This window comes from Acinonyx jubatus, chromosome A3 (assembly GCF_027475565.1).
Source record: "Acinonyx jubatus isolate Ajub_Pintada_27869175 chromosome A3, VMU_Ajub_asm_v1.0, whole genome shotgun sequence".
NCBI classification, from domain to species: Eukaryota; Metazoa; Chordata; class Mammalia; order Carnivora; family Felidae; genus Acinonyx; species Acinonyx jubatus.
The window spans coordinates 23,166,287-23,185,903 of NC_069388.1; the positions used below are offsets into that span (position 1 = coordinate 23,166,287).

Here is a 19,617-nt window from a genome sequence, read left to right on the forward strand (position 1 = left end):
AAGAGCCCCATTTGCTTATGTTGACCGAAGAACTGCGCCAAGAACCTCACATGAGATTCTTGGAACAACTTGGAACCTCCTAGAACAGTGACTTTCAAAGCGTCCCCAACCAGCAACCTCATCACCTGGGCACTGGTTAAAAATGCGTGTTATGGGGCCCCACCACAGACTTGCTGAATCGGAAACTCTAGGAGTGGCTCCCAGGTGATTTCCTGCAGTTAAGTTTGAGAATCACCGCTACAGAAAGTAGGTGTGGAGGCGCCTGGGTGGCTCAGTTGGTTAACCCTCTTGATTTTTGGCTCAGGTCATGGTCTCACAGTTTAGATCCAACCTCGCGTGGGATTCTCTCTCTCCTCTCGCTCTGCTCCTCTCCTGTTCTCTCTCTCTCTCTCTCTAAAAAAAAAAAAAAAAAAAAAGAGAGGAAGGAAGAAAAAAAGGGAGGGAGGGAGAGAGAAAAAGAGAAAGAAAAGAAAAAAAAAAGGTGTGATATTTATGTCCATTTTCTGAAAGAGAAACTGCCCTGGAGAAGGTGAGTAATTTGCCCTATATCACAGCTCATTCTTTTGGACCTCGAAGTACCCTGGGAGCCAGGACCTATTGGGTTGATTTTACTCAAACAGCCTCTCCGTGCTTCTGAACATGGCGCATGAAGGTGCTTCGCTCAGGTCATTTTAGTGATGTAAGACCAGAACTTTGATAAAAGGTGGCACAGGAGACTGTGGTAGTCTGTAGGAGAAACTGACTGACGCACTGGGTTAGGGAAGGCTTCCAGGAAGAGGAGAAGGGACACCAGAGCTGGTTGCTTTTTGGCAGCCTGACTCAGGAGAAGCTGAGCAATGTCAGAGTCCCCCTTCTGCCCTCAGGCTGCAGTTTTCTAGGGAAGGGGGGAAAGAACGAACTAGCTCATGGGAACTGGAAACTGACAGTATGCCAACCGCTCTAATCTATTTTACCCTCAGAACAACCCTGGGAGGTAGGCACTGTTTCAAACCCCATTTATAGATGAGGAAGCCAAGAAGTGAGTTGACTTTGCCTAAAGTTAACGGGACAGCTGGGGTTCAAGGCCTGTTTTTTCTGGCTCCAGAGTCTGGGTCCTTTCCGCACATTAGTTACCACCACCAAGTGCGAGTGGCATCTATTCTTGGATGAATGACCAAGGATGTTAGCAGAAATTGTCCTTTACTCTCTGGCTTGTGCCCATTTGGTGCTCTTCCACGTTTAACTTCCTAACCCTCTCTCCTCAGTGAGGCTCCAGGCTTAATGACCCTCATTCACTTCTTCAACACATATTTATTGAGCTCTTCCTATTTCCCAGCTCTCCCGTGGGTTATGGAAATACCATGGTAAATAAGATAGGGCTCATGTCTCCCTCAAGAAACTTTCAGTATGGGGTAGAAAGAGGCAGACAAAAAAATGTGTATACATACCACTTAGAAATGATTAAGATGGTAAATTTTGTTATGTGTATTTTACCACATAAACTATTGGAAAAAAGTAAATAATAATTAAAGAGCATAATGTGCCTTGTACTCTGAAGCAAATAAACAGGGCACTGTAACAGGGACAACAGGGGTGGGGGACCTTCTGTTTTAGGAATTCCAGAATTAGATGGTCCTTCCCTTTTTGGAATTCTTTTAGGTGGCCAAGGAGACCAAGACACTGACTAGTTAGAGACTTCACTCTTCATAATGTCAGGCTTTATACTGATGCTTCAACCTTCTCCGTCAAGTGGGATCCTTCAACCTTTGGAGCAAGTGGGGCCTATACTGGACTCATTCACTGCACATGGGGCTGCACTGGTCCCCTGCAGCTACAGCCTACAAACCCAGCCAGAGAAGAGGAAGTTTTCAGGCCCTTTCGTTAGTTCCTTCTGCCCTGTCACAGTCTTCTTTTACCTTATATCCATACTGATAAACTTTCCCTAATTGTTAAAGAAATAAATATATTTGCAGATGTTACATGTTCTTCTTTCCCAGTGCAGATGGACCAATTATCTCTTGGGAGAAATACGGGGACCTTGGTGTATCTGGATTGAAAATAATAATCACAGTGTAGAAATCCCACTACTTACCCTGAGAAGGAAGAATCATAATATAGCTGTGTCAGTGGGTCTCAGAGTCCAATTAGTAGAGGTTCTTACAGACTTTAATAATACTGAGGTCAGGGAATGAACCCTAAGATGAATGCCATTTAAAATGAGACTTGGAAGAAACCAGACAGGTGAAGTACTGAGTGGGAGGGAGCAATGTGTTCCAGGAAGAGGAATTGCAAGTGCAAAGGTCCTGGGGTGAGATAGAACTTGGAAAGTTCTAGAAACAAGAAAAAGCCAGAATGGCTGAAAACTCTGAGATGAGTGAGAATTTTGGATTTTATTCTGTATGGATTTTATTCTGATACCATTTTAAGGATTTAAGCAGGAAACTAATTTAAGATCATGTCAGTTGCTAGCTGAAGAATGGGTGAGGGATGGATAGAACAGAAGCAGATATACCAGTTAGGATGCTATTGCAGGTTGTAGGAGGAAAACACAAGCTTTTCTTTAGAAAACAAAAATATAATTAGAAAATTATCTTCCATTTTAATAAAGGAATTGGGTTTTTTTTCCCTGTAAAATACTTTTCTGGCTAGATCGATCTATTAAGCTAAGACAGTGGTTCTTAAAGTGTGGTCCCTGGACCAGCAGCATTGTCATTACCTGAGAATTTGTTAGAAATGCAAATTCTCAGGCACACCCCAGAAAAACCAAATGAGAGACTGTGGGGATGAGGCTCAGCATTCTGTGTTTTTATGAAGCTCTCCAGGTGATTCTGATGCATACTCTTGTTTGAGAAGCACTGGGCTAAGAGTCCCAAGCAAATATTTTTTATTTGCATTCTGGTGCAACCCACATAAGGAAGGCTCTTCTTTCAATATTTGTAAAACATTATTTATATAATTACATAAGTCACAAAACAATAACCAGTGTGAAAGCTAATTATAAAGGTTCTAGTTCAGAGCACCTTGTTGGCACAGTTGGTTAAGTGTCCAACTCTTGATTTCAGCTCAGGTCATGATCTCACGGTTCATGAGATCTGCACTGACAGAGCAAAACCTGCTTGGGATCCTCCCTCTCCCTCTTTTACTGTCCCTCCCCCTCCCGTGTTCTCTGTCTCTCTAAAAATAAATCAATAAACATTTTTCAAAAAATGCAAAAAGAAAGGTTATAGTTTCAGTAATATGTAGACTTAATCCTGGAAACCTTCCTGGTGAAAAACATCTTGAAATGCTAAATAACAATGATCTCTTTGAACATATAGCTGACTCATGAAAAAGTAAGGGAAATTCCCAGGGGCTAAAATTGAAAGAGTTAAAGAAAGCAGGGTCACCTGGAAAGCAGTTCCCTCTCAACTCCGTTCATGTATCCCATAAATATTTTTTAAATGATTTTAAGTCCCCATTCTCATAGATCTTATGTTTAGTGTAGGTCGCTGGTGTATTCCAGACAGGATAGAGTGGCAGCTTTGCCCAGGTAGGCAACAAGAGGGAGGTCACAATGTGTACGTTGTGATGACATCTATGGAGTAACTGGTGGCATGGAGAACCCCACTGAGAGTTAAGCCTTCCTCCTGTGGGGAGGATACGGGACCCGCCATAAGTTATCTCTCTGTCCCTGCATCTGCCATCCTAGGGCCAGCCAGAGTCCTCTTTGGAGGTGAGCAAATGGATATGGAGGCAGGAGATGATAGACTGGGAGGAGGTGTGGTGTGGAGGGTTGAGGAGCCACGGGGCCGATGGAACAGAGAGATGCTGGAGCCTCAGTTCCTACTTCTTCTCAGTCCCGGGTAGAGAAGTCAGTCTGCTGCCTGCCACGAGACTCGTCATCTGGGCTGAACATGAAGCACTTGTGGCAGATTTTTGTCCTGTGGGGCTTCTGGGTGCTCATCTTGTGGCTGATGGCCCCCTGCCTGGATCCAAAACCTGAATCGGCACCCCAGGGAAAACTGATGGTCTTGGTACTGGGGCATTGCAACTGCCCTTGGTTCAAATTCAGGAAGAGTGGCTGCCCATCTGAAGCACTAAACTCCTCCCTCTGCTACCACAGAGTTGGAGAACGGGGCTGGTATGCTGAATGCTATGAGAAGATGATAGAGTACCTGAAGAGGGCAACAGAGTCCAGGACTCCTCATGCTGCGCTCTGGTGGCTGGCTACTGGTCAACCCTGGGCCTGGTCCCTTGCCTTGTCCTTCCAAAGCCTAGCCTATATCCCACATTCCCACCAAACCCCTGCCCTCAGTCCTGGCTTAGTGCACCTCTAATCTTTTTTTTTTTTGTTAAGTTTATTTATTTATTTTGAGAGAGAGCACAAACTTGAGTGGGTGAGGGGTAGAGAGAGAGGAGAGAAAAAATCCCAAGAAGGCTCTGCACTGACAGTACAGAGTCTGATGTGGGGCTCAAACCTACGAACCATGAGATCATGACCTGAGCCAAAATCAAGAGCCAGACGCTTAACTGACCGAGCCACCCAGATGCCCCACACTTCTCATCTTCACAACCTCAACCCCTGACCGCCAGTTCTGGGATCTCACCCTCCGGATCTGCTTTCTTTCCACTAGAGCTGATACCCAGGTCCCAACCCCCAATCTCCTCCCTTCTGCTGTTTCTAGGACATGAACTCAGCAAGTGGTTTTGGCAAAATGTGGAAAAAGGTGTTCAAGGGGATTCCCAGACTCTCAGTGAGCCATTTCCATTTCTACTGTGGGACTTGTACTTTGGTGGGGAACTCCAAGATCCTGCGGGCCTCCGGCCTTGGCAACAATATCAACCAGTGGACCCTAGCCTTCGGGTGTGTGCTGGGGAGAGGGCAGGATGTGGGAAGGTCAAGCGTGTCCTCAGAGTTCTGGCAGTTCCTGCTCTCTTTTCCAGAATGAACCAGGGCCCTGTCCAGAGCATTGAAAAGGTGGGGAACCAAACCATAGGATGCTTCATCTATCCTGGGAATGCCAGCAGCCAGGGCTCTTGGAGACAGCTGCTGCTTCTGCTGCTGCTGCTGCTGAAGCTTTCTGGTCTGGTGTGGACTTCAGATGCTCCAAGTGAGGAGGTGATGGTCTGGGACTCCAAATGTTCTTAGTTTGGGGATGAGGGGAGGTCATTGCAGGGGAGGACAGAGGAACTCCAGGGACACCCTCTGCTGGCTAATTAGGGACATCTGCAGAATCTCCCCAGGTCTCAGCCTGCTGAACCTCCCCCCACTTCCTAATTCTCTTAGATTTTGGAAGGTGGTCCAGTTCCCTAGTGGAATGGAAGACAGCAAAGACCCAGTAAGGGTATGGGAGGGAGTAAGATGTGGCTGTGGGGTGCTGTGGGAAGGGGTCCAGTTCAGCCCCCTCTCCCTTTTTTCCCCACCTCCTGGTGATCAGCCCCACCTTCCTTAGGTATAACAAAGGCAGCTGGCTGGATGACCAGGGCCAGTATGCCTTCCTGGGGGTCATGGCTCTGTCTGTGCCTTGCGCATCTGTGACCAGGTTAGGAAAGCGTCTTGTCCATTTCTCACACAAGACTTCTCTCCTCCATACCTTCAGCACAGAGTCTAAAAATTTCTACCTGGCTTTCAAGATTGTGTATAATCTGACCCCTCCCCTCCCTTTTTCTCTCCCAGGCTCACACAATGGGCTTCTTGGTGTTCCCCGAATACCAGCTGCCTTCTGCCTTTTCACACACTGCTGCCTTTTCCTGGGATACCCTTCTCTTGTGTCCCTGGGGAATCCTCTCTTCCTCCAATATGATGAGGAGCAGCTAGTTGATACTCTGTTTTCTGGGCTCAGGGGACCCCTCTGTGTGTTCAGAGTGTGTCTTCCCTGGAGAATATGAGCTCTGTTCTCCCAGCTCCAGGAGGCAGTCTTTCACACTTGATGTTGAATGAGGGGAGCTGGGACAAAGACAGGATTCAGCTTACTGACACATACATTCCTCTCTCATTCACCAGGATGCCTACTTTGGATTTGGATCAGAAAAGCAAAGAAAGGGGTGCAATGACTGTTAATCAGACCAATGATTACAAGGGGATTTTGTCCATACAGAGCATGGAAGCAGAAATGAAAGTCAGCTACAGTGTGTTGGGCAAGCTCACTGTCCACATGTGACACCCTGCAGAGTTCATGCAAGTCCTAGTCCTTTGGACCTCAACAAAGCAGGTTGTTGGGATGACAGCAGCAGCAGCGGGGGTAACAGGCAAAAAGAAATTATATGGAGACCAGTCTGGTGCTGAATAAAATTCTGGTCATATCTGTTGCCTACGAGGACAATGTCAGGGAAGGATATCTTGATATCCAGATCTCAGGGGCAATATTTTCCTTAATTTTTGTCTGATCCCATGTCATGCGAGGTGGTGTACATTTAGACCCAAGCTCACACAAAGTGCAAGGCCAGACTGAGTTCTTGGGGGAAACTCTTTTCCTACCTGATGAAGAGATAAGGCTTAGTGTTTCATCCTATGCTGGGGGTGGGTTTTTTCTTTTTTAATTTTCTTTTTTATTTTTTAAAATTTATATCCAAATCAGTTAGCATATAGTGCAACAATGATTTCAGGAGTAGATTCCTTAGTGACCCTTACCCATTTAGCCCATCCCCTCTCCCACAACCCTTCCAGTAACCCATCATATTTATGAGTCTCTTCTGTTTTGTCCCCCTCCCTGTTTTTATATTATTTTTGTTTCCCTTCCCTTATGTTCATCTGTTTTGTCTTTTAAAGTCCTCATATGAGTGAAGTCATATGATATTTGTCTTTCTCTAATTCCACTTAGCATAATACTCTCCAGTTCCATCCACGTAGTTGCAAATGGCAAGATTTCATTCTTTTTGATTGTCGAGTAATACTCCATTGTGTGTGTGTGTGTGTGTGTGTGTGTGTGTGTATACCACATCTTCTTTATGCATTCATCCATCGATGGACATTTGGGCTCTTTCCATACTTTGGCTATTGTTGATAGTGCTGCTATAAACATGGGGGTGCATGTGTCCCTTTGAAACAGCACACCTGTATCCCGTGGATAAATGCCTAGTAGTGCAATTGCTGGGTTGTAGGGTAGTTCTATTTTTAGTTTTTTGAGGAATCTCCATACTGTTTTCCAGAGTGGCTGCATTCTCACCAATGCAAAAGAGATCCTTTTTCTCCACATCCTCACCAACATCTGTTGTTGCCTGAGTTGTTAATGTGAGCCATTCTGACAGGTGTAAGGTGATATCTCATTGTGGTTTTGATTTGTATTTCCCTGATGATGAGTGATGTTGAGCATTTTTTCATGTGTTGGTTGGCCATCTGGATGTCTTCTTTGGAGAAGTGTCTATTCATGTCTTTTGCCCATTTCTTCACTGGATTATTTGTTTTTTTGGGCGTTGAGTTTGATAAGTTCTTTATAGATTTTGGATACTAACCCTTTATCTGATATGTCATTTGCAAATATCTTCTCCCATTCTGTCGGTTGCCTTTTAGTTTTGCTGATTGTTTCCTTCACCGTGCAGAAGTTTTTATTTTGATGAGGTCCCAGTAGTTCATTTTTGCTTTTGTTTCCCTTGCCTCTGGAGACGTGTTGAGTAAGTTGCTGCAGCCAAGATCAAAGAGGTTTTTGCCTGCTTTCTCCTCGAGGATTTTGATGGCTTCCTGTATTACATTTAGGTCTTTCATCCATTTTGAGTTTATTTTTGTGTGTGGTATAAGAAAGTGGTCCAGGTTCATTCTTCTGCATGTTGCTGTCCAGTTTTCCCAGCACTACTTGCTGAAGAGACTGTCTTTATTTAATTGGATATTCTTTCCTGCTTTGTCAAAGATTAGTTGGCCATACATTTTTGGGTCCATTTCTGGGTTCTCTATTCTGTTCCATTGATCTGAGTGTCTGTTCTTGTGCCAGTACCATACTGTCCTGATGATTACAGCTTTGTAGTATGGCTTGAAGTCTGGGATTGTGATGCTTCCTGCTTTGGTTTTCTTTTTCAAGATCGCTTTGGCTATTCGGGGTCTTTTCTGGTTCCATACAAATTTTAGGATTATTTGTTCTAGCTCTGTGAAGAATGCTGGTGTTACTTTGATAGGGATTGCATTGAATATGTAGATTGCTTTGGGTAGTATCAAAATTTTAACAATATTTGTTCTTCCTATCCAGAAGCATGGAATCTTTTTCCATTTTTTTCTTCAATTTCTTTCATAAGCTTTCTATAGTTTTCAGTGTATAGATTTTTCACCTCTTTGGTTAGATTTATTCCTAGGTATTTTATGGTTTTTTGTGCAACTGTAAATGGGATCGATTCCTTGATTTCTCTTTCTGTCACTTCATTGTTGGTGTATAGGAATGCAACCGATTTCTGTGCATTGATTTTATATCCTACAACTTTGCTGAATTCATGAATCAATTCTAGCAGTTTTTTGGTGTAATCTTTTGGGTTTTCCATGTAGAGTATCATGTCACGTGTGAAGAGTGAAAGTTTGACTTCCTCCTGGCTGATTTCGATGCCTTTTATTTCTTTGTGTTGTCTGATTACAGAGGCTAAGACTTCCAATACTATGTTGAGTAGCAGTGGCGAGAGTGGACATCCCTGTCTTGTTCCTGACCTTAGGGGGAAAGCTTTCAGTTTTTCCCCATTGAGGGTGATATTAGCATTGGGTTGTTCATATATGGCTTTTATATTCTCGAGGTATGCTCCTTCTATCCCTACTTTCTTGAGGTTTTTTTTTTTTTTATCAAGAAAGGATGCTGTATTTTGTCAAATGCTTTCTCTGCATCTATTGAGAGGATGATATAGCTCTTGTCCTTTCTTTTATTGATGTGATGAATCACGTTAATTGTTTTGCGGATATTGAACTAGCCCTGCATCCCAGGTATAAATCCCGCTTTGTCGTGGTGAATAATTTTTTTAATGTATTGTTGGATCCGGTTGGCTAATATCTTGTTGAGGATTTTTGCATCCATGTTCATCAGGGAAATTGGTCTATAGTTCTCCTTTTTAGTGGGATCTCTGTCTGGTTTTGGAATCAAGGTAGTGCTGGCTTCATAGAAAGAGTTTGGAAGTTTTCCTTCTGTTTCTATTTTTTGGAACAGTTTTAAGAGAATAGGTGTTAACTCTTCCTTAAATGTTTGGTAGAATTCCCCTGGAAAGCCATCTGACCCTGGACTCTTGTTTTTTGGCAGATTTTTGATTACTAATTCAATTTCCTTACTGGTTATGGGTCTGTTCAAATTTTCTATTTCTTTCTGTTTCAGTTTTGGTAGTGTATATGTTTCTAGAAATTTGTCCATTTCTTCCAGATTACCCATTTTATTGGCATATAATTGCTCATAATATTCTCTTATTATTGTTTTTATTTCTATTGTGTTGGTTGTGACCTCTCCTCTTTCATTCTTGATTTTATTTACTTGGGTTCTTTCCTTTTTCTTTTTGATCAAACTGGCTAGTGGCTTATCAATTTGGTTAATTCTTTCAAAGAACCAGCTTCTGGTTTCATTGATCTCTTCTACTGTTTTTTGGTTTTTTTTTTGGTTTTGATAGCATTAATTTCTGCTCTAATCTTTATTATTTCCTGTCTTCTGCTGGTTTTGGGTTTTATTTGCTGTTCTTTTTCTAGCTCCTTAAGGTGTCAGGTTAGGTTGTATATCTGAGATCTTTCTTCCTTCTTTAGGAAGGCCTGGATTGCTTTATACTTTCCTCTTATAACTGCCTTTGCTGCGTCCCATATACTTTTTAATTTCCTCTTTAACTGCTTGGTTAGCCCATTCATTCTTTAGTAGGATGTTCTTCAGTCTCCAAGTATTTGTTACCTTTCCACAATTTTTCTTGTGGCTGATTTCGAGTTTCATAGCGTTGTGGTCTGAAAATATGCACGGTATGATCTCGGTCTTTTTGTACTTACTTAGGGCTTTGTGTCCTAGTATATGGTCTATTCTGGAGAATGGTCCATGTGCCCTGGACACCCGTCCTCTGTGTTCAGCTATCGTCCACTCCCTGCTTTTTCACTCTCCGTGACCAGGCCCCAGGCAGTACTTCTCTAACGAGTTTTGTCTCAGATGTGGCTGTTTTTCCTGGCCCCTTATTTCCGAAGGACTGCGGCTTTGACCCGTTCCGCCCCTCTGTGGGAGGGTCTCACCGAGCAATGGCCAAATGAGCAATGGCGGAATGTCGGCTGCATCCAGGAACGCTTGCTGGACCCTGCTGCTGCCGGTGCCTGGAGACTGCAGCCAGGTGCCAGCCCGCCCCAGAAAAAGCTTGTGAGACAGTGTAGCAGCAGCATTTCAGGGATTATGGAAAATCACAATACACATCTGGTACCTGGCTTCACCCTTGCCAACCTTGCCCGAGCACCAGCAAATGTGGCCGCCTTCTGGGGTCTGCTGGGACCAGGTGGCTTCAACAGTCTTTATCAAATGTCCTTCCAGCAGTGGAACCACTTTTCCCCGTGTGGCTCAAGAACCTCCCGGACCCCACTCTGCTCCTGGGGATTTGCCCTTCCCACCGCCAGGTATCGAGCTGCTGCGGGGTTGCAGCCTTTGTGCTCCCCTTGTTTACAGTCTTAATGGAATTTAAACCCTCCCCTTTCTCCTTTATCCCTTTTTGGTTTAGTCCCTGTGGCTATTTCCAATTTTCCACTTTGTCTCCAGCTGCTTTTGGGGAGGGGTGCTTTCCCCGTATTCTCCACCCTGCTCCCCAGTCTCCGTCGTCTCTCCGCCCACAAAAGTGGTTCCCTACCCTCCGCTGCTTCTCGCTCTCCAAATTTACCATTCCGCGCCGCATACCTGCTGAATTCTGTGGCTCAGGTTGTGCAGATTGTTGTGTTAATCCTCCAATCAGTTTTCTAGGTGTGTAGGATGGTTTAGTGTTGGTCTGGCTGTATTTCATGGACGTGAGACACACAAAAAATTTCCATGCTGTTCCACCATCTTGGCTCCTCCTCTTTCTATACCACATCTTCTTTACCCATTTATCCATCGATGAACATTTGGGCTCTTTCCATACTTTGGCCATTGTTGATAGTGCTGCTGTAAACATGGGGGTGCATGTGTCCCTTTGAAACAGCACACCTGTATCCCGTGGATAAATGCCTAGTAGTACAATTGCTGGGTCGTAGGGTAGCTCTATTTTTAGTTTTTTGAGGAACCTCCATACTGTTTTCCAGAGTGGCTGCACCAGCTTGCATTCCCAAGTTGGGGGGGAGGGTGGTGGTTTCTAGCTTAGCTTTTTGCTGAAGGTTCAGCTCCATGTGGCTCCCAACGTTTTGTAGGGGCCCCCATTCCTTCTCTGCCTCCCCTGGGCTCAAGGTCCTCTGCCCACACAGGCATTTACCTCCTAAATTCCTGGGCCCCTCAGGCAGCGCAAGCACTCTCTGTACTGTTTTTCAGTTCTTTTTTCATCTGGAGACTTCCAAATATTTTTTGTTTGACCTCTGCTCTGCATTTAAAATAGTTTTTACTAGGGGCATCTGGGTGGCCTAGTTGGTTAAGCACCCAACTTCGGCCCAGGTCATGATCTTGTGGTTCATGAGTTTGAGCCCAGCGTCTGGCTCTGTGCTGACAGCTCAGAGCTTGGAGCCTGCTTCAGTTTCTATCTCCTTCTCTCTCTGCCCCTCTCCAACTTGTACTCTGTCTCTGTCTCTCTCTCCAAAATAAATAAAACATAAAAAAATTAGAAAACAAAAAAGTTTTTATTAAAACAATATGTATGTTCATAAAATTTTCAACGAATTCATGAAGGATACACAAGACTAATTAGGAATGGTGGTTGTGTCTGGGGATAGAAGTTATCTCTGGAGAATAAGCGGGGAATAAGGTGGGGATGGATTCTTTCCTTTCACTTACTTTCTGTACCTTTTGGACTGTATACCACATACCCATCTTACACATTAAAAAATGAATACAACTAAAAAAATGTAATACTGTATTTTGACCGGTAGTTCTGGATTTCTGTAGCAGGAGAGCTTTCAGGTTATGTTTTGCTAGAACTGGAGCCCAAACTAAGTCTTCATCGCTGTCCTGCAGTGACATGAGCGTGGTGAGTATGTGATAAGGCCAGCGAGCTCCTGCGCAGCAGCTCATTGCCTTCCTGCTGTGGAAAACAGTTTGGCAGTTCCCCAGAAAGTTGAACATAGAATTACCATATTCACCACAGTTCTACTTTTCCACGGATACCCAAGAGAAACAGAAACATATGTTCACACAGACACGTGTACACAAATGTTTATCAGCAGCATTATTTACAATAGTTGAAAAAGGTGGAAACAACCCAAATGACTATTGGTGGGTGAATGGATAAACGAATGTATGTGCATACAATGTGCTATTTATTATTCAGCCATCAAAAGGAGCCAAGTACTGGGGCTCCTGGGTGGCTTAGTCAGTTAAGCGTCTGACTCTTGATTTCAGCTCAGGTCATGATCTCACAGTTCATGGGACTGAGCCCCACGTTGGACTCCACGCTGTCAGTTTGGGATTCTCTCTCTCCCTTTGTCTCTGCCCCTCTCTGATGTGTATGCGCACACTCACTCTCTTTCAAAATAAATAAACTTAAAAAGAGGTAAAGTATTAATACGTGCTACATCTTAGAAGAACCTCAAAAACATTAAGCTAAGTGAAAGAAGCCATACGCAAAAGATCACATTTTGTATGATCCCTTTTATATGATATATCTGGAACAGGAAAATCCATAGAAACAGAAAAATCAATGGTAACCAGAGGCTGGGGACAGGAGAGAGTAGTAAGTGATTATTTAATGGGTACAGAGTGTTTGTATGGGGTGTTGAAAAAGTCTTGTAAGTAGAGAGAGCTGGTGGCTACGTAACATTGTGAATAACTAAATGCCACTGAATTGTACTCTTAAATGGTTCATTGTGTTATGTATGTTCATTGTATGTTATGTGACTTTCACCTCAACAAAAAAAGCAGTTGCACAAAAGTGCATATAGTGTGATTGCATATACAATGTTCGAAAACATACAAAATTAATGTTTAGATACACATAAATATTGTAAAAAGAAAAAGCCAAGGGAATGATAAATACAAAATTCTCCATAGTGTTAACATCTGGCAAGGAAGAAGGAACACCAAGGGCCTTCAATGATATTTATGATGTTATATTCATTAAGATAGGTACGTGGGAGGGGCGTAGCTTAGTCGGTTAAGGGTCTGACTTCAGCTCAGGTCATGATCTTGGGGTCTATGAGTTCAAGCTCCGCCTCAGGCCTCAGGGCCTGGAGCTTGCTTAGATTTCTGTGTCTCCCTCTTTGCCTCTCTGCCCCTTGCCCAGATGCTCTGTCTCTCTCCATCTCTCAAAAATGAAAAACGCTAAAAAATATAAAAATTTAAAAAAAGATAGGTATATGGGTATTTTTCTTGTTATATTCTTTTATATGTATTTAATATTTTAATACAATTTGAAGACATACTAAGTGAAATAAAACACACACAAAAAGACAAATACTGTATGATTCCTCTTACACGAAGTATCTAGAGTAGTTAAATTCATAGGAACAGAAAGTATAATGGTGGTTTCCAGGGGCTGGTGGGGGAGGTGGGAATGGGAAACTATTGTTCAATTTTGAAAGATGAAAAAGTTCTGGAGATCTCTTTCAAAATGTAAATATACTGAACTGCACACTTAAAAATGGTTTAGACGGTAAATTTTATGTTATATAGTTTCTACCATAACAAAAAAATTATAGTAATTAGAATTTTTTTTAATGTTTATTTTTGAGAGAGACAGAGACAGAATGTGAGTGGGTTGGGGCAGAGAGAGAGCAAGGCACAGAATCTGAAGCAGGCCCCAGGCTCTGAGCTGTCAGCACAAAGCCTGATGCAGGGCTTGATCTCACGAGCTGTGAGATCATGACCTGAGCCGAAGTCAGGCGCTCAACCAACTGAGCCACCCAGGTGCCCCAGTAACTAGAATTTAATTTTAGATGTGTGGAAGAACTGCTGACAAGTTCAGATATGCATGAACTCACTAAGGAAAGTTGCATGCGAGGCTAATAGCTTTCTAGCTATAATACTAGCCTTTTGTCAAAGGCAATACAGGCAAATAGAAACAAGCGGGACCACATCAAACTAAAAAGCTTCTGCACAGCAAAGGAAATCAACAAAATGAAAAGGGAAACTACAGAATAGGAGAAAATATTTGCAAATCATGTATCTGATAAGGTGTTAATATCCAAAATATATAAAGAACTCCTACAACTCAATAGCAAAAAAATGAACAATCCAATTGAAAAATGGGCATAGAAACTAAATAGACAGTTTTCTAAAGAAGACCAAAAAGTGCCAACAGGTACATAAAAATGCTCAGCATCACTCATCATCAGGGAAATGCAAATCAAAACTATAGTGAACAGGGTGCTTGACTGACTCAGTCAGTAGAGCATGGGACTCTTGATCTCAGGCTGTGAGTATGATTTCCACGATGGGCATAGAGCCTACTTAAAAATTAAATAAATAAAATCTTAAAAAATACACACACAGAAAGATATCACCTCACACCTGTCAGAATAACTCTTTGGGGCGCCCAGGTGGCTCAGTCAGTTGGGCGTCTGACTCTTGATTTTGGCTCAGGTCATGATCCCAGGGTTGTGGGATCCAGCCTCATGTTGGGCTCCATGCTGGGCATGGAGAGGTTCTCTCGCTCTCGCTCTCTGCCCTCTGCCCCTCTCTCCTGCTTCCGCTCTGTCAAATAAAAAAAAAAATTAAATGAAAGGGAGGAGGACTTAAAGAGAATGGTTATCATAAAAAAGACAAGCTAACAAGTGTTGGCAAGGCTACAGAGAAAAGAGAACTCTTGTACTCTGTTGGTAGCAATGTAAATTGGTGCAGCTGCTGTGGAAAACAGTATGGGGTTTCCTCAAAAGTTGAAAATAGAACTACCTTATAATCTAGAAATTCCACTATGGGTATATATCCAGAGGAAAAACAGGACCTCAAAGAGATATCTGCACCTCCACATTTACTGCAGCATTATTTACAATTGCCAAGACATTGAGACAACCTAAGAGTCCATCAATGGATGAATAAAGAAAATATTATATATATATATGATATATATATATTATATATATCATATATATATAACATATATATATGTATATCTGTACATATCTGTATATCTGTATATCTATATCTAACTATATCTATCTAACTATATCTAACTATCTATCTAAAATTTAGCCACAAAAGAAGGAAATCCTGCCATTTGCAACAACATGGATAGACTTTGAGGGCATTATCCTAAGTGAAATAATTCAGACAGAGAAAGATAAATATCGCATGATCTCACTTATACGTGGAGACTAAAAACACCAAACTCATAGAAATAGAGAGCAGATTGGTGGTTATCAGAAGTGAGTGATGGGGGTGGGGGAAATGGGTAAAGGTGGTCAAAAGGCACAAACTTCCAGTTATAAATTCTGGGGATGTAATGTACAACATGGTAACTATAGTTAACAGTATGATATTGTATATTTGAATCTAAGAAAGTAGATCTTGAAAGTCTTCATCCCAAGAAAAAAAAATTCTAACTATGTGAGGTGATGGATGTTAACTAAACTTATTGTGGCAACTATTTCACAATATAAACATATTAAATCATTTTGTTGAATACCTTAAGCTAATACAACGTTATATGACAATTATATCAATGAAACTGGAAAAAGATGAAATAGAAAAAATTTCATTGAGATAAAAAGCAGAATATATTCATATACAGAGTAGGGTCTTTTTATAGATTTTTAAATTTTTTAACTAATCTCTACACGCAATGTAGGACTTGAACTCACACCCCCAAGATCGAGTCACATGCTCCACTGACTGAGCCAGCAGGGCACCCTCAAAGTAGTTTTAATCTTACAGATAAGCATTAAGATTTTAAAAAGCAGCCTAATGTTTTTGAAGGAAAATCAGGCAGAGACTGAAAAAAACAACCCTTAGAATGGTTAATTTTTCAGAAAAATGTAACAATATCCTCACGTGTCGAAAGCTTAAATTTGAGGGCTCCTGGGTGGTTCATTCAGTTAGGCACCTGACTCTTGATGTCTGCTCAGGTCTTGATCTCAGGGTCATGAGTTTGGGCCCTGCATCGGGACCTGTGTCAGGACGCACATCAGGCCCCTGTGCTGGGGCCTTAAAAAAAAAAAATAAAAACCTTAAATTTGGTGAAACTAATTCAACTGGAGGTTAAAAAACAAATAAATCTTGGAGAAACACTCAGAAGTCACCAGCTAGCAAGTTTGATCTGGTATTCTGAACAAGAACTGATGCTGAGAGTAGACATACAGTAAGGTGAATGTGGAAACAGAGATAGTAATGCAGCAGAGACAGGCTTGATGTTAAGCAAACTCATCTGTTATTCCCAAGAAAACACAAGACTATGTTTTCCCTGTTGTCTTGTACTTAGTATGGCAATGTAATTGATTTCTGTTCAGTGTATGCATACATATATCTTGTGTGCTACTTCTGTGCCTGGTCTAAATAGTCTCCCTTCCACTTACCATTTTCTTCCTCTTCTCCTAACACCCAGCTGTGTGTGGATGCCCATGAAAATCTCAGAATCACTGTGTTGAAGATGATGGAGACTTGGTTACTGTTTTATTGAGTGCCTGGATACTTCATGAAATAGAGGCACTACCCTATTCCTATCTATTTTGAATTTGTATGAATAAGAAATAAATTTCTGTTTAGCCATTTGTAACTTGCTATCCATGACAGAAAAGTACTCTTGTCATACTATCAACAAAAAGAGGGGAGAAAAAATTAGAGGCAGAAGGATAGCTATTCCAACACACACTATGATGAGAGAGAGAGAAACAATGCCTCTTTCTACTGGAGACTAACCCAAGATAAGTGGAGTCAGGGTTCTTCCTCCCACTAATGAATGCAAAATGGGTCCTGTAGTTCCCCTTCCTGCCTCATCGAAGTGAGAGCATGGGCATGTGACCTACGTGTGTTCAATCATATGGTTCTTTCATGAACTTTGAAACTTGATGTCATGATGTGAAAGTGCAGAGTAAGAGATTATTCTCTATAGCTAGTCTGAACTGGGCAGAATGTCTGTATCCATTATGTATTATTTCATAGGAAACTTCCCTGAAGATGTAGTGACTTAAAACAACAATAATTATTTATTGCAATGATATGGATCAATAGGGCAGTTTTTCTAGTGGTCCCTTATGCAGGTGCTGATAGCTTGTGGTTTGGTTGAGGCTGCATGGTCTCCGATGGCCTCACTTGCATGTCTGTGCCCTAGCCAGGATGGCTGGGATTGCTAGGTTGCTGGGCTTCCCTCTCAACCTAATTTTTGATCCTGGACTTCTTGGTGGAGGCATTACCAGAGAATGAGATTAGGAGATGCAAGGCCTGTTAAGGCTGAGGCTATGAAGTCACACAATGTCACTTCTGCAGCATGGTATTAGTTAGATGAAGTCATAACATGACCTCAGGTTCAAGAAATGGAGAAATGGATTCCTCTTCCTCATGGAAAGACCTGAAAAGAATTTGTCGCCATGTTGAAACTACTATAGTGTCCCACAGCATCGAGAATCTGGTTGTGGTGGCAATAGTTGTGACATTCCAGGTTGGGTCATTCCTGGGGTCGTCTTTGGCTATGTCTTGCCTCAGACTGATTCTCTAGATTTCATAACTATTCTGTAAACTGTTAGATGTTTAACCAATGAGTTGTTTTTCTGCTTAAATTTTTAGCAGTTTGTTTCTGTTTCTGAGACCAAGAATTCCAACTAACACAGATAACAAGGATCAAACATCACACTTCTGCCAACAGCACTGGAGTCTGGAAGATGATGGAATATGCCATCAGGCTCTGGAGCTACTTTTGCAACCTAGGATCTTTTACACCCAGCCAAACTATCAATCAAGCCTAAGGACATTGTGGTCTCCATGGCTCCCATAACAAATTAGCACAAAATAGGTAACTTTGTTTTTAAGTTCATTTATTTATTTTAAGAGGTAGGGGGGAAGAAAGAGAGAAAGAGAGAGAGAGAGAGAATCCCAAGTAGGCTCTGCACTGAGCCCAGTGTGGGGCTTGAACTCACGAACAGCAAGATCATGACCTGAACCGAAACCAAGACTTGATGCCTAATTGACTGAGCCACCTAGGTCTCCACGAATCCTCTCTTTTATCCTTTATTTTATTTTATTTTAATTAATTAATTTTGAGAGAGAGAGAGAGAGCATGTGTGAGCTTAATCAGGGGAGGGGTAGAGAGAGGGAAGAGAAAGAATCCCAAGTAGGCTCCAAGTTGTCAATGCAGAGCCTTATATGGGGCTTGAACTCACAGTGAGTTCGTGACCTGAGCTAAAGTCGGATGCCTAACCGACTGAGCCACCCCAGGCACCCCTAGGTAGCTTAAAACAACAGAAATTTATATTCTCTCATAGTTCTGGAAGCTAGAAGTCCAAAATTCAGGTTGGTCCCTTCTGGAGGTTCTGAGGGGGAATCTGTTCTATGGAACTCTCCCCTGTGTCTTTGGTTCCCAAATTTTCCTCATTTTATAAGGACACCAGTCATTGGATTAAGGCCAATCCTAATCCAGCATGAATTTTTTTCTAGCTCAATTACATTTGCAAATACCCTATTTCCAAATAAGGTCACATTTACAGGTACCAGGGGCCAGGACCTGAACATATTTTTTTCAGGGACACAATTCTACCCACTGTAAGCAGAATAATGGCTTTTCTAGACATGCAAGGATTCAAAACGTTTATCTTCTATATAGCCTTTCTTAGGAAATTATAATGAACAGTAAAAGGAAAGTAGTCCTAGTTCACTACTAGACTCTATAGGAAACAATATTTGTCTAGTCACAATAATGTGAACATGATAATAGAATTTGGACTTTTAGAATCTATAGTTATGGACTATATAGTTCTATATAGTTATGGACTATAGTTCTCTGCCATCCAATATGGTGGATGAGCATGTGAAATGTAGCTAGTGCAAGTAAGAAATAAAAATTTTCATTAGTCTGAATTTAAAAGTGAACACAATTCAGTTATTGGAAAACCTTTAAGTATACTGGTTATAACTTGGATATGTAAATCTACTTTTTATATTATCAAATTTTATAAAATGTATAGATCATGTATTTGATGAAAACTGAGTACTCAAATTTAGATATATCGTGAGTGTAAAATACAATTTGGATTTAGAAGACTTTGTTTCAGAGTGCTTGGGTGGCTCAGTCGGTTGAGTGTCCAACTTCAGATCAGGTCATGATCTTGCAGTTCACGAATTCAAGCCTCACTTCGGGCTCGCTGCTGTCAGTCAGTGCAGAGCCTGCTTGGGATTCTCTGTCCCCCTCACTCTGCCTCTTGCCCCGCTTGCACTCTCCCAAAAATAAATATATTTTTTAAAAAAGGAGACTTAAGTTTCAAGCAAGGAGAATGCAAAATATCTCAATAATATTTTTATATTGCATACATGTTGAAATGACAATATTTAGACATTAAATATTGGTTCACATATTTCTTTGGGATAGCACCGCTAGAGACAAAGCACATGAAGCTTAATGACACAACAGGATGTAAATATTATCCTTGATGTAGAAGTTCAAAATACCAATGTTGAGATGTGTAAAGGGAAGATAATTGACAAATAGAAGTGTATG

The 19,617-nt window shown here is 41.8% G+C and overlaps 1 protein-coding gene across 10 annotated transcripts in view; it reads left to right on the forward strand.

Annotated features, from left to right (window-relative positions):
• CA3H20orf173 (chromosome A3 C20orf173 homolog) overlaps positions 1-19,617 on the forward strand; it is a 30,644-nt gene that overhangs the window by 559 nt on the left and 10,468 nt on the right. For 2 of the 10 annotated variants that reach the window (XR_008289122.1, XR_008289126.1), the window contains exons 1-6: positions 5-246; positions 1,639-3,691; positions 4,644-4,822; positions 4,903-5,077; positions 5,963-6,170; positions 17,694-17,919. Coding sequence is in view for 1 of the 10 variants with exons in the window: in XM_015071067.3 (XP_014926553.1) it covers positions 4,647-4,822; positions 4,903-5,077; positions 5,963-6,019 (408 nt within the window). In the remaining 9 variants the exon portion in view is untranslated. Of the gene's footprint in view, positions 1-4; positions 247-1,638; positions 3,692-4,643; positions 4,823-4,902; positions 5,078-5,962; positions 6,268-17,693; positions 17,920-19,617 lie in introns of those variants that run through there. The other 8 variants (XR_003423991.2, XR_003423990.2, XR_008289123.1 and 5 more) reach the window with 7 other exon arrangements.